At 50.9% G+C, this 14,919-nt stretch overlaps 1 protein-coding gene across 1 annotated transcript; it reads right to left on the bottom strand.

Moving 5' to 3' along the window:
* Nucleotides 1-2,006: 2,006 nt before the first annotated feature.
* On the bottom strand, nucleotides 2,007-14,896 carry KRT79 (keratin 79). The gene is made up of 9 exons (XM_003313678.5): nucleotides 14,368-14,896; nucleotides 11,989-12,209; nucleotides 10,815-10,875; nucleotides 10,606-10,701; nucleotides 4,764-4,928; nucleotides 4,453-4,578; nucleotides 3,580-3,800; nucleotides 2,906-2,940; nucleotides 2,007-2,637 (listed from the first exon to the last, which is right to left on the bottom strand). Exons 1-9 carry the CDS (start codon nucleotides 14,842-14,844, stop codon nucleotides 2,432-2,434), a joined length of 1,608 nt encoding a protein of 535 aa, XP_003313726.2. The 5' UTR covers nucleotides 14,845-14,896; the 3' UTR covers nucleotides 2,007-2,431.
* Between the last annotated feature and the right edge of the window lie 23 nt (nucleotides 14,897-14,919).

Raw genomic sequence — 14,919 nt, 5'->3', positions numbered from 1 at the left:
CCAGCCTCAACAGCCTCAAGTGATCCTCCCACCTCAGCCTCCCAAGTAGCTGGGACTACAGGTATGCATTATCAAACCCAGCTAATTTTTGTATTTTTTTGTAGAGGTGGAGTCTCACCATGTTGCCCAGGCTTGTCTTGAACTCCTGGGCTCAAGTGATCCACCTGCCTCAGCCTCCCAAAGTGCTGGAATTACGGGCAGGAGCCACCACACCTGGCCTATGATCTCAGTAAAACTGATTTTTTTTAACACTGCCACTAAATTACCGTGGCTTTGGATACATTCTTCCCCTTCCTCAACCTGTTTCCTTGTCTATGAAATAAAAAGTTTGGAGTCGATTACATCCAATGCCCCTTCTAGCTCCAGCATCCCCAGCTCTCTATTCCTTTTTCTATATAAGCAAAATAACCTGGTGGTTAAGAGCTTGGGCTATGGAACCAGATTGCTTGGATTCCACACCTAGCTCTGCTACTTCCTAGCTGTGTGACCTTAGGCAAGTTACTTAACCACTCTGTGCCTTATTTTCCTTATAGGCAAAATTAGAATGATAATAGTATTTATATTATAGGCTGTTGTGAAGAGAATCAGTTAAAGGCTTGACAGCAGTTCTGGCACACAGTTGGCACTCAGTGAGCATTAGCAAGTATTCCTCAAAGTGTTGTACATGGGGTGGACTATACTCCATCTGTCTGAGAAGGGAAGCTAGAGACCACCCAGGCTGGTGAGGCAGAGCTGACCCTAAACCGCTAGGCCTTTGTGTTCCTAAGCTGGAGGTTAGGGTTTGGCTGAAAATCCCTCTGCTGGCCTTCCACAGCCCTGGAGGAAGCTTTCTCGGGGCTCTTCAGGGCTCCTCTGAGGAGCACAGAGTGATCAGGCCGGAAGAGTGCGGGATGCATCCCAGCAACCGCCAGGAGCCCTAAGGTTGCCAAGGAAGGGAGCAGAGTGGTGACAGCCTCGGGTCGGGCCAACTGGTTTGGTAGCAGGGTGGGGAGGGCCTGAGAGGTGCAGGGTTGAGAGGCCAACCAATGGGGGAATCACTTGGGTACAGCTTGAGGAGTGGGGTCCAGACTCAGAGTAGAGAACTGTGGAGATGAAGAGGAAAGGAGGTGATACCAAGAGACGCACGGAGGGAGGAGCAGTAAGATTTGGAGAGTGATGGAGGCAGGAGTAGGACAGAGGTAGCTTCTGGGGTGACAGGACAGAGGGCTTGAAATTGAAGCCCTGGACACTACTGACCCGCCTCCAGCCAGCTGGATGACTACAGCACGAGAGGTCACTTCTGTGAGCGTGAATCGCCTCACCTGTAAACTGGAACACCACGTGCCCACTACTGAACCTAGGGCTGTGGTGATGGTCACAGGCAAAGTAATGTATGTGTAAACCACAAAACCCAAATAATGTGGATTTTTCTTGCCGACTGGATGTGGGGGCTGAGAGAGACATCACTGAGGCCAAGAGGATAAGCTGGGAATCCAGAAGTCAGGGAGTGGGAAAACAAAGAAACCTGATTCCTGAAAGGGCCTCTATAAGCCAGATGCTTTACACATGTTCTTATCACGACCCACTTTTACAAAGGAGGAAACTAAGGCTCAGAGAGGTTAGGTAACTTGACCGAGGTCATACAGCTAGTAAGTGGCAGAACTTGGATTTAAACCCAAGTTGCCTAGTTCTGAAGCCTAAGATCTCTCCACTGAACAAAGCATGCTGTCTGCCCCTACAGAGTTAGTGGGAGGCTGAACAGGCACCAGGGGTGGCTGGTTAATAGGCAGCCACTTAGCCAGGTCTGGCCTTGAGCAGCTTACATATTCCCTCTGAGCCTTGGTCTCCTCTTGTGAGCCATGTACAGCCCTGGAGTGGCGATGGTATCAAACTAATGTACCTAAGTAAGCATGACGATTGGGATGTGGTGAGTGTGTGATTATTGCTGTGTCAGGCATCAGGATGTTAATCAATGGACACAATTTCAGTTCCCCAGGCAGGACAGACTGCAGCCACAGACAGCTAGCTGCAGTTGCACCATTTATTGAGACACGGACAGGGAAGGGGGATGTGGGTAGATTCAGGGAGAGGGTGGGTCTGGTGGGGGACTGGGGAGGTTGAAGGGTCTTTGGGGACCACTCCCAATTTCTCTCTCTCCTAATGGCTTGAGAAATTCAGCCTCCTCTCGGTGGTCAAAAGGTCACCCCCAAGTCACCCAAGCACATCACTCAAGCTGGCAACTTTAACATTCCCTCCCATCCTACTGCAGGACCAAGGAGAAAACCTGAGTAGATTTGAGCGCTTCCCAAGGTGCAAATAGTCTGGTATGAAAATACCCTGGGTCTGAGGTCCCCTGGCTGTTCCTGCTCCTGAGAAGTGGCTGGAAAGGGCAGCAGAGGTGGGGTGAGGAGGGCAGGGACAGGATTGCAGGGGCCCTTGCAGGGCTCAGCAGCTAATACCTCTGGCTGGACGTCTTGACCGTAGTGGTCTTCCGCAGGATGGAGGTGCCCCCAGAGACTGGCCATCCCTTGACGGTGCTATAGCCCACATTTGTGCTGAATCCACCCTTGGTGGCCCCCCCACTCCCACCCAGGGAGATGCCACCTCCAAAGCTGGCTGTGCCACCTCCGCACACAGTGGTGGAGTTGCCAGTCACAGCTGCAAAGCAAAGGGTCTGGATTAGTCAGGGCGGCCATGCCAGGAGAGGGCTGGGGGAGACCCAGAAATCAGTGGGGAATCAGAACAAAATCAAGCAGCAGAGCTATGGGAAATGGATAGAGAAGCCCAGAACTAGGACCCTCTGAACCTGTCTCCAAGGGCTCGAATGGAGGAGAGCATGCTTTAGGACAGGTACAGGTTGCATAAACTGAGCAGAGTTCTGGGGCCTGGCCAGGGGTGGAGCAGGAAGTGGGGAGTAAATACTCACAAATGCTGACTGCACTGGGACATTCTCCAGACATCCTAGGGGACACAGAAAGGCCGGGAGAGCAGTCAGTTATCCCTGGTGCCCACATGAAAACCCTCTCCTTCCCTCTGCCTTTACATTGGATCAACTCAGTGAATCCTGATGACAAGACCAGGAAACATGAGAAGTATGTGTGTAGGGCTGTGCCCAGGTCCAAAAGCCGTGCTGCAGAAAGGGCAGAGCCACCAGTAGGCTGTGCCAACTCCCATCCTCCCCTTTTCTTCCCTCTCTGCCCATGTGGGCTACGGACAGCATCCCTGCCCCAATGGAAACAAGCCCACGACCAGACAGAGCTGCCTAGTTTCTGCCCACTTTCTCTCTATTTCATGCTTTTCCTAAGGACAGAGATGGTGGATTTTTTTTTCCAAAGCTTCCACTGCTGGTGAAATCTGCTGGTGGAAGAGGAAGTTCCATTCCTACCGGGCTGTCAGACACAGTAAAGATTAACAAGAGTTGTGCCAACCAAGGAGAGGAGTGGTGGAGGCAGTGGGCACAAGCAGATATTCCCCCCGCGTGAGTCAGGATCTTGCTCCCTGGTTCCTCTCTCTCTCTCTTGACCCCAGAGCAGACTCCCTGGGCTCTCCCCCAGGGCAGGCCTGACCCAGCTCTCTGGGTCGGGCAGGAGGGGCCACCACCTGCTCTCCTCGCTCTCCAGAAGCTTGCGGTAGGTGGCAATCTCCACGTCCAGGGCCAGCTTGACATTCATCAGCTCCTGGTAGTCACGCAGCAGCCGTGTCAGGTCTTCCTTGGCCTGGTGCAGGGCCACATCCAGATCCCCAAGCTTCTTCTGAGCGTCCTTGAGTGCCAGCTCCCCACGCTGCTCCGCTTCCGCAATGGCCGTCTGCAGCTGCTGACACTGCCCAGGAGAGAAAGGTGTTGGAAGCACCCTCCGGGGTCATCCCATTCATCTTTCTGCCCTCAAGCCATGGAGACATCATCATTCCCACATCCCTGCCCCCAACCAGCTGGGAAAGAGAGAAGAGAAATATTCATCTGAAGAGATGCTATTACACAAGCAGGATCAAGTAAGGCCACTGGGAAAGTCCTTACTGAAGTCTAACCTCAACCCCTCCTGCTGCAGGTCAGCCCAATGCCTCAGAAGAGATGAAATAAATAACACAGCCTTATTAGTAATCAGGTTCTTCATTCTAATCTGTGAAAGAACCCACACTTTTTAGCCGTCCTAAAGATGGAGTCGGCATCAGCATCTGTGACCTGGCCCCCCTTGAACCCTCTACTTCCTGTTCTGACTTCCTGGAGATGGGATGGATCAGTTTCCTTGGAGAAGGTTGTCCCACCTGCTCTACCACTTATATACCATGTGACGTTGGACAAGCTCCTTCCTGCTCTGTGCCTCAGTTTCCCCCCATGTAAAAGGAGCCTGTGATCAATGGCCTAGCATTCTATTGTGTCCGTCAGGAGAAGAGCAGGCCTAGCCCCTCGGGATGACAATGAGAAGGCCCTGCCAACACCTAGGCCAGACCCCCAAGCCCCCAGTAGAGTCCCACCTGCTTCTTGGCTGCATCGGCCTCCCCCTGCAGCCTCTGGATAGTGCGGGTGAGCTCAGCAATCTCGTTCTTGGTGTCCCGCAGGTTGTCCCCATGCTTCCCAGCAGTCACCTGCAGCTCCTCATACTGGGGACCAAAGAAGTGGCAGTGCGCTTTCAAATGGCCCCAGCCCACCCTCACAGCTGGAGGCCCCATGCAAGTTGAGTATATCTGGCCCCCCGGACTCCAAGGGTCCCAGAGGCCCAAGCCTCTCGCCATGGGAGATCTGATCCGACCCCAGGCCTCACACCTGAGCCAGCTATGCCTCTCACCTTGGTCTGGTACCAGGCCTCGGCCTCAGCCCGGCTCCTCTGGGCAATCAGCTCATACTGGGCCTTGACCTCGGCGATGATGCTGTCCAGGTCCAGGTTGCGGTTGTTGTCCATGGACAGCACCACATTGGTGTTAGACACGTGGGTCTGCACTTGGCTCAGTTCCTGAAGAATCAGAGACAGCTGCCACCAGCACCCCTGCTCCAGGCCCCAGGAAGCATTAGAGGGTGAAGGACATGGGCCCCCAGGTAGCATCAGGAGGCCTGTGCTCTTGTCCAGGCTCCAGCCTAGAGCAAAGTAAGGAAAACTGCAAGGAAAGGCCTCAGTCTCCCCAGCTATAAAATGAAGCTCCCATTTTTACAGACTTCATTTATTTTTATGGGTTTGCAGGCTTCCAAAAGATTAGAGAGGGTAAACAGAATGTGTACTCTCTGCACTAACACTGGTGCCCGGCACTGTGCTGGCACATTCACTAACCCCTCTAGGCCTCAGAACACCCTGTGCAGCAGGCGGGCCCATGGCAGGCTCACAGGGTGCCTTTGTGCAAATTGAGGAAAGACACCCCTTCAGGTGGAAACAGCATGTCCAGCACCAGCCAAGTCACCAACTGCACCACCATCCACAGTAGTCCTGACCATGGACAAGTGAGGAAAGAGGTTTGGAGAGGAGAAGTGATGCATCCAAGGGCACCAGGTCCAGGGTGGGACCCAGCCTGGGACCAGTCAATTGCACCACAAAGCCCAAGTGGTTTCCTCTAGAGCACACTGAAAAGTATAGACTGTCTTGATGTTCTTGGGCCCTCCTGTTTCTAGAACCATCGTCCTTCACACATAAGTAGGCTTCAGGATGCTGTGAATGGCGGGTTAGGTGATGGGGAATCAAAGGTCTCTGTTCTGGCCTTGGGACCAGTGGGATCGCTGGGCCAGGACTGTGATGGCTCCCACGTGGGGCTCTGCCTCCATCTCTCCCATGGTCCTTCCTGCTCTGGGCTGCCCATAGAATACCCTAAACTCCAGCACTGACAAATCACTCATTCACTCAGTAGTCCTCAGAGGCTCCCTGATAGGTGGAGAACCTTCCCCCTAAAACCCAACACCTCCCATATCCTGGTCTTGTCTCCATCCTTTCTCAAACACTGGCCCTTCATGGCAGCCCAGGGAATTATAATAGAATAATAATAACAACCCTCGCATGCTGAGCATCACTGTGATTCAGGCTCTGCGTTAGGCATGTGGCAGGTACTAACTCATTACATGCCCTTTTCCAGTAGCACAAAGAGATTAAGTAACTTGGCCCAGATCACAAGCCAGTAAGTGAGGAGCTCAGTTTCAAACCCCAGGAGTCTGACATCAGAAGCTGAGAGGACGTAGACTAAAATAGAGATAGGCAGGAATAAAGAGAGACAGGGGGAAAAGAGAAATACCAAAGGCAAAACTGATATCCATACTGATGTAGATGTAGATTGTTAAATTAGATTGTCTTTCAAAAAGTGGGATGAGGAGTTTAGAGATGCAATCAATCTAGTCACTACAAAAACTTGTGGTTTTTGGGAAGATATGAGTTTTGGAGATAGACAAGCCTGAGATCAAGTCCCCAGCCTAACACGCACTGGCTGTGTAGCTGATGTAGCAGCTGAGCCTTGCGGTGCCTCAGTTCCCTCTTCTGTAACACGGCCTGATCATACTTTCTTCCTGTGGTGGTTGTGGGGCTTAAGATCCATGTATGACCCATGACATGTGCTGAGTAAAGTGCATTCTTACTTGCCCAGACTTCTCTGAAGGCCACTGGAGGTGCCCATAAGGTCTATTTGTCACAGATAAGATTGTGTTGTCACAGCTGCTTTGTCTCCTTCCCCACCGAGATGAACTGTCAGCATCATCTTGACGCATCCTGCCCCTGCCCTCCTTAGCTCAGGGTCTTTCTCTAGCCCCATGTCAGAGTATAGTCCTCAGGAAAATCAACCCAAAACTTTTAAGACAAGGAGGCAAAATCTCTCCACTGGATGGCATCAAGAGTGGATGAGGTGATGCAATGGTCTTGCTGGAACAAGGGGATAGAAAGGTCAGGCTTGGCCAGGTGCAGTGGCTCACACCTGTAATCCCAGCATTTTGGGAGTTCAAGGCTAGCCTGGGAAAAATGGTGAATGCTGTCGCTACAAAAAATACAAAAATTAGCCAGGCATGGTGATGTGCACCTGTAATCCCAGCTACTTGGGAGGCTGAGTTGGGAGGATCGCTTGAGCCCAGGAGGTCGAGACTGTAGTGAGCTGTGATTGCGCCACTGCCCTCCAGCATGAGTGACAGAATGAGACTCTGTCTCAAAAAAAAAAAAAAAGTCAGGCTTTCCAATGAAAGGGAGCTCGTGAAATCGGAGCAGAAAGAGCTCTGTGAATCGCTAAGGTGTGTGTCTCCTTAGACACCAGGGACTCTAAGGGGGAAAGACAGTGGAGACTTCTAGGCAAGGGTAAAGGGAGCCAGCGGGCAGAAGTGGCACAAGCGGAAGAGGGACTGGGTTCCACAGACGCCCCAGGCCAGAGGGAGGCCACCATGGAGGCTGCCTTCCTGCCCTATGAGACACCCAGTGATAGGTGGTTCATCCCCCAGATTGCCGTGGGATCTGGCTTGGCCAAAACCAGATCATGGCATTGGTTACTGAGAGCCATGCTGGTTCTGTGACTGATCGAGCCCATGAGGCAGCAAGGGAACGATTGTGCTGATCCTTGTTCTCACCCCACGGAGGCACTGCTGGGCCGTGAGGACCTCTGACAGGAAAGGGCCCAGGCTTGGTCCCTACCACTCTTTCCCTTGCCTCCTGCTCACCTTACTGTGCCCACACACTCGATGTGGGCACTCACCACCCACTGGTCCCCAAGCACCATGTTCCTTCATGCCTCCATGACACTGCACAGGCTGGGCCCCAGGCTGCCAAGTCCTTCCTGCTCCTCCTCTAGAAGTCTAGCCCTTCCATCAAGATCCAACTCAGAAGTCACCTCCCTCGAAGGCTTCCGCAGCCCTCCCAGGAAGGGTCAGCCACGGCGTCCCCATGTGCCTTTGCACCTGTGCCTGTCCCCCACAGCTCTCATCACTTGATAACCTGGCCCCACAAGAGCTGAGACTTTGTCTTTGTTGCTATGTGGAAGGTGCTCAGTAAATGTTTGTTAAATAAACAAGGCATAGCAATGGAAAGGAATGCTGAGTGTGCCAGCCATGTCCTTAGACCAAAGAAAAGCCAATTCCTAAACATTCAGAAAAGAGGGGGAGAGAGAATGGAACCTAATGGACCACAAGGAGGCCCCAGACCATGAATGACTATCAATGACCCTGGCAAAGTAGAAACTGGGGAAGCACCTAAAAACTCAGCATGGCAGCCCAGAAAACTTTCCAGTAAGTTCCATCCAGACAGGCCATGCAGAGATGCTGGAAGGCAAGCAATCCAGCCAAGGATAAGCCTGGGAAACACCAAAGCCAGGGGTCAGAGGCTGCTAGATGAACTCTGGCAGAAATAACACGGAGGTCCCTTTGGGCTGATCCCTACAGAAGATCCAGGAAAGGCCAATCGCTCAGCTGCTTTTTCATTTGCCTCTTTTCCATCAAGAACAAACTGGTCATCAAAGTGGAAAGCACAAGAAATATGCTTGAGAGGAAATGGGAACCCAAGACAGGGTAGATGAGAGACCTTGGCCTTGTTGGAGATCACAGGGATCCAGGCCAGAAAAGCATACACTCAGAGGCTCCAGGGACTGCCAAGGGGAGGAACGCCCTGGTCATCCTTGAGAGATATGGAGAGGAGGAGACCCCAAAACCCCAAACGCAGCAAATGGCCTGATTTTCAAATGGGAGAGATTTGGAATTTTTCAAATAAGGCTGACATCAACCTCCTCCAGACCCATAGAATGAATTCCTAAATGTGTGTGAGAGGCCTGAAGCCATCATGGGTTCCCTAAGGAAAAGTGGAACCAAGTGGATTTCATTTTCCTTCATGATTATAATATTAGACTGCTAAAGGCCTGCCATAGACAATGTCTGACCAAGCCTTTCATAGCATTCTTGAAAGAAGACAGAAAAATGTGATCCTGGTAACAGTACTGTTAAGGGGATTTTAAAGTAGCTGAGGCTCTATAACCACAAATTATTGGTTAACAGACTAACAGTCCCTTGGAAAATCACCACTGAAGACCCACAGGACTTTGTTTTAGGCCCTGATTGCCTTAACATGTGTATCAATGATTTACACTGAGATGCTATCAAATACCTAGACTGAAAGTTTATCCCACCTGCAGATAACACAAAGCTATGCATCACTAATACACTGGATAAAAGAATCAAGTTACTAAGAGCCCACATAGCTTAAAATGTTGGGATGACACCACAGTGGCATTTCATAGGAAAGAAAGGGAATGGTTAACTGTTCCACTCAATTGCAAAATTCAGCTACCCAAATACAGGAAGTTGGAGGAGAGTAGATACATGTCTCATTTGAAAGCATTTATGTGAAAAAGTCCAGAAGGGCTTCTAAGAAGCCAACGTTGTGAAACAACTTCTAAAACAACACATAAACTAGTGCACTATTAGGCTGCATCAATAGAAGTTTGTATCTGGAACCTCCCTCCCCACCCCTCCATCTTCTGAATACTCCACTAAAAGCCCTGTTTCCTGAACGTCCTCACATGCCACAGATTTTTATCCTGTCATCATCATGACTTCTAAAGGGCTATCATGTGAAAGGCATAAGTCACATGGAAGACAATTGGGCAAAGTCAAGGGCAGAAGTCATGAGAAGGAGATCCAAGTCAGTGCTCTAATAAAGTTGTTCAAAAATGGCAATGCCTGCCCTAAAAAGTAGTGAGCTCACTGCCACAGGAGGTATTTGAGTAGAGGTTACATATGATAGGGTTATGTCAGGGATATCATAGAAAGTGTTCTTGCACTGGATAGAAGGTTGGTCTTGAGGTCCCTGCGGACCCTAAGAGTCTGTGATTCTGCGGTCAATTCATGTTAAGTTCAACCCTCTCACTCTAGTCTCCAAAGCCCTCTTGTCTCCTGGAACCCCTCCTGGATTCTTTAATCTACCCACACCTCACCTTCTACTCCACTCTGGAATCCCAGTCCCTCCTCTCTGCCCATTCCTGCTCCCTCATCCCTTGCTCCATTACAAACCGGGCAGGAAGAGGGCAATATAACAGTGGTAAGAGTCAGACTTCGGAGTTCAAGAGCCAGATTTGAATTCTAGCATGCTTCTTCCTAGCTATGTGACCATGAGCAAGTAACTCTGAGCCCCAGGGTCCTTGACTATAAAATTGAGACAATAATAGTACTTGCATTCTGGGGTTATTGAGAAGATTATGTTAAAAGTTTGCCCCAGTGCCTGGCCCATCAAAAGCACTTAATACGTGGAAGCTAGTATTAATTAAAGTGTCAAGGTTTTAGGCTGGGCGCAGTGGCTCACGCCTGTAATCCCAGCACTTTGGGAGGCCAAGGCGGGTGGATCACCTGAGGTCAGGAGTTCAAGACCAGCCTGGCCAACATGGCAAAACTCTATCTCTACTAAAAATACAAAAATTAGCCGGGCATGGTGGCAGGCACCTGTAGTCCCAGCTACTCCAGTGGCTAAAGCAGGAGAATGGCTTGAACCCGGGGGTGCAGAGGTTGCAGTGAGCCGAGATTGTGCCACTACACTCCAGCCTGGGTAACACAGCGAAACTCCGTCTCAAAAAAAAAAAAGTGTTAAGGTTTCATCTTCCACCAATGAGGTTGCACTGGTGAATTCAGGTCAGACCTCCATGGAAAATGCCCAGTGCTGTTTATAGTGTATGCAAACTCTCCCTGCCCATTGGCCACCTCACCATTTCATAGAGTTGCTGCAGGAAGTCAATCTCCTGGGTCAAGGTGCCCACTTTGCCATGCAGATCCATCCGGCCCATGTACGCTGCATCCACATCCTGGGGACGAGAGAGCAAGACAGATCCTCAGCCCCCAGGGATGTCACCTCTCCCCGAATCAGCCCAGTACCCTGGCAGCCAAAGGACCACCTCCCCCACTCCACTAGGCTCACCTTCTTGAGCACCACAAACTCGTTCTCTGCAGCAGTGCGCTTGTTGATTTCATCCTCGTACCTGTTACACACGAGAGACTCAGGCCAGGCTCAGCCTGGCTCTGCCTTTCAGGCATGGGACCCACTCAGCCTTACAGAAGCCCTGATGGGTCCCTCACTGATCAAGAACACCTCTGAGGAGCCGTTCTTTAATGTAGCCAACCAGTGAAGAAACATGGGGTCTGCCTTGATTTAAACATTCTCTCTCCCCACCCCATTTTAGGGAAAGAGGCAGAGAATTTGTGCAATAATATGGCAATCAAGAGCTGCCATCTCTTTGGATCCAAGCCCTTAGGAGGCTTTAGAGGGACAAGTGAAGATGTGTCAACAGTGGCTGACCTTTACCATCACTTTCAACAACACAGTGTCATTCAAACCAACTAACTCCTCCCCAACCACTTTTGATGAGATTTTAAGGTTTAGAAATTGCCATGGTCAATTTATGGGAAAAGTCATTTTTAAATGTGCGTGTTTAAAAGTTATAAATACGCATATCAACCAATTATAATATATAAACCTTTGGAGCTTGAGTCAAACAAGCTGTATTTTTTAAATTTATGACATGTATGGGGTCACTGGAAATTCAAAACTGGCTGGATATTTAATGATATTGAGGAATTATTGTTTTAAAATGTTTTAGGTGTGATTATGGCACTGTATGTTTTACTGAGTCATAGATGAACTACATTCACATGCAGATATATGAATATAACTTGTAAAATATTAGTGAATGAAATGACAAGATGTCTGGGATTTGCTTCAAGACTACAAGGGAATCAGAACACGTAGAAAAAGGCAGAGTTAAAAAAAAAAGACTACACGGGAAGAAGGGAAGTGGGGAGGTGTAAAAAATGCAACAAGATTGGCTATGAGTTGATTATGATTAAAGCTGGGTGACAGGAACATGGGGTTCATTATACTATTCCCCCTACTTTAAAAACTTTTTTAAATTACAAACAAACCTGCCAATTCTCCAGGTGGCAGCAGGTGCTGGACCTGAGCACCTGAGGGAGCCAGCTCTGTCTGTGCATCCCCCAGGTGGGCCTGGGACCCTGGGAATGGGGTGGCCCTCTTGGCAAGTTTCCCACTGCCCCTCCTCACTCCCACATGGCCCCGCCTGGCCTGCTCTCCTCACTTGATCTTGAAGTCCTCCACAAGGTCCTGCACGTTCCTGAGCTCTGAGTCCAGCCTCCCCCGCTCGCTCTGAAGTCTGTCCAGCGTGCTCCGCATGCTATCCAGGTAGGCCTCAAAGAGGGGCTCCAGGTTGTTCCTGGTGACACCCAAGTTCTGGCCCTGCTCCTGCAGCAGTGCCCACTTGGTCTCCAGCACCTTATTCTGTTGCTCCAGGAACCGCACCTGAGCCAGAGCAGAAAGGGTGGGCTGATATCACCCTCCAGTCACCAGAGGAGCCAAGGATGGGGTCCATTACCACCTCCCCTCCAAGGCCAGGGCACCATAGGGACGCTGCAGCCGCACCTACACTTTGCTGTGGGGAGGCACTCCTTAGGGGAATAGACTGCTGGAAACGACCGTCCAATCTGATGGAAAGAACTCTACCAAGTTAATAAGCACAAAAGCCCAGCTCAGTAGCAGTACCAATTTACTAGTTGGTAACCTTGGTCGAATCATTTCTCTCTGAGTCTCCCTCTCTCACCTGTCCTGCGTAAACTGGACTAGATCTATGTTTCTGACCCCTAATTCTGCATTAAAATCATCTGTTTAAAATGTAAATCAACTGTTTAAAATCACACACTTTGGGAGCCTGAAGCTGGAGGAGTGCTTGAGCTCAGGAGTTCAAGACCAGCCTGGGCAACATAGCAAGACTGTCTCCACTAAAAATCAAGACAATTAGCCAGGTGTAGTGGCATGCACCAGTAGTCCCAGCTACTCAGGAGGCTGAAGTGGGAGGATCACTTGAGCCCAAGAGATGGAGGCTGCAGTGAGCTATGACTGTACCACTGCACTCCAGTCTGGGAAACAGAGCAAGACCCTGTCTCAAAAAACAATAATAATAAATTAAGAAAATTGGTGAACTGAGTGAAAGAGTATACAGGAGTATGTTGTACTATTCTTGCAACTTTTCTGTAAATTCAACATTTTTTCCCAAAAAAAACTTTTTTTAAAGTACCAATGTCTGAGCCCTTCCTCTATAGACTCAGAAGGAGGCTTATGGTGTGGGTTTAACAGGACCCCCGAGAGTTCTTGGCCCAGCTGGGGTTCCAAGACAATCTCTCAGACCTCCAGCTCCCAGGCTGTGATTCTGCAATCCTGAGAAAGGTTTTGGCTTGTTTGGCCTCTGGGACAATCCCACAGGAAAACCAAAAGTCACTAGGGGAGAGGGTGAGGAGGCAGGCAAGATGGCTTGCTTCATATTCTGTCATCCAATATCTCCAGGTCCCACCTCCACACTACCTGGGCCTCAGTCACATGCCCTGGGAGCACCATGCAGCAGGTGTGCTTATTGTGAGCAGTAACAACTCTTAGTGCCAAGAACCACAGAGTCCAGGGGCCTGGGTCCCGGTCCCGCCTCTGCCTCCAACTCCTTGTATCATCCTGGGCAAATCACTTGAGCTCTCTAGACCTCAATTTTCTCATCTCAAAAATGGGCACAATATTACCATTTCTGACTCTTCATAAAAGCACTGTGGGTACCTCAGGAGAAAAGGGATGTGCATGTTCTTTGGAAACACACAAATCACTGAACCAAGGTACGTTTGTCTGCCAGACCTTCCCCATCATGACCCGCTGCCTTGGCTCAGGATTGAGGTGGACAATGCCAGTGAAACAGACGAGGAAATCCCAGCACAAGTGTTGCTCCCATCCATCTGGAGGCAAGGGCAAGGTTCAGGGCACGCCTATGGGCAACAGGTCAAATTCCACATTCCCAGAGCTTGGTGACCTGGCGACCACCCTCCTCATTGTCCACCCCAAACTGAGCTTCTTCACTCAGAGAGTAAAAAAAGAAGAAGCGAAAGGGAGCCTACCCCTAGGACCCCACCCACACACAACTGTGTTTTGATCACATCTTGCCCTTAAGCCTCCTCCAAGCCTGAAAGAATGGAACAAACAGGGCTCCACGCTCTTAGCCTTGAACAACTCTTTCAACTCCTGAGCCATTGTTTCCCCAGCTGTAAAATGACAAAAGGCAATGCAGGCCACCCCACTAAGAGGAGCTATGAGGACAATCCATTTTTTGATGATGAGGTAAGGCTACTGTGCAATCAATCGTATTAATCATGGTGGTAGGACAGGCTTCAACACGGGCAAGGTGGGCTTGGCAAACAGGACTCATGAGTAGACTGGAGACTCCCCCCGCACAGGCACAGTGAATACCTGAAGGCCGCCTCCAGCCACCCACGTCTCGGCATCCCAGGCTCAGACCAGGAGAGCTCCAGAGCTCTGTCAACCACCACCCTAGTACAAGTGGGCTACAGCTGCCCTGGCCCAGCCCACCCTCTATTAGAGGTCCCGCTTCCTCCCCAAGAGCTCCCTTCCTCCTTCCTGCTTGGCCCACCTTGTCGATGAAGGAGGCGAACTTGTTGTTGAGGGTCTTGATCTGCTCCCGCTCCTGAGTGCGCACTCGCTGGATCTCGGGGTCAATCTCCACATGGAGGGGGGTCAGCAGGCTCTGGTTAACAGTGACCTCCTGGATCCCCCCAGGAGGACAGGCAGGCCCAAACGTCTGCCTGCCAGCCCCCTGTCCCATAAATGCCCTGCTGCCAAAGCCAAAGCCCCCCAGAGCCCGCCCCGACGAGGCCCCTCCGGCCACACTGACAGAGATACTCTTGTGGCCCCCCAAGTTATAGAGGCTTCGGCTGCCAAAGCCACCTGTGCCGGGGCCACAGCGGGCCCCGCCACCACTGCCACTGCTCCGGGACACCGTCACTGAGCTGAAGCTGGTGCGGGCCTGGGACCCACTCCCTCCGCTGGCAGAGTTGGAGCTGAAGCCCCCTTTTGTGGAGTATGTTTGCCGAGAGACGGAGGACCTCATAGCTGCAGAGGGGCCAGAGGGCAGGATGAGAAGGCAGGAAGGGAGTGCCGTGAGCTGCTGGGCCACTGTGGGCTT

The sequence above is a fragment of the Pan troglodytes genome, chromosome 10, assembly GCF_028858775.2.
Source record: "Pan troglodytes isolate AG18354 chromosome 10, NHGRI_mPanTro3-v2.0_pri, whole genome shotgun sequence".
Taxonomy (NCBI): domain Eukaryota; kingdom Metazoa; phylum Chordata; class Mammalia; order Primates; family Hominidae; genus Pan; species Pan troglodytes.
The sequence above is the reverse complement of the archived record's forward strand: the minus strand, read 5'-3'. Positions and strand labels throughout refer to the sequence as shown.

What these genes read in the sequence shown, in the direction of transcription:
- KRT79 (XM_003313678.5), bottom strand. Translation starts at nt 14,844, where the DNA reads ATGAGGTCCTCCGTCTCTCGGCAAACATACTCCACAAAAGGGGGCTTC. An exon ending in GTGGAGGACTTCAAGATCAA is followed by an intron (nt 10,876 to 11,988) that starts GTGAGGAGAGCA and finishes CGTGTGTAACAG; the next exon opens with GTACGAGGATGAAATCAACA. An exon ending in TGCAGCAACTCTATGAAATG is followed by an intron (nt 4,929 to 10,605) that starts GTGAGGTGGCCA and finishes CTGATTCTTCAG; the next exon opens with GAACTGAGCCAAGTGCAGAC.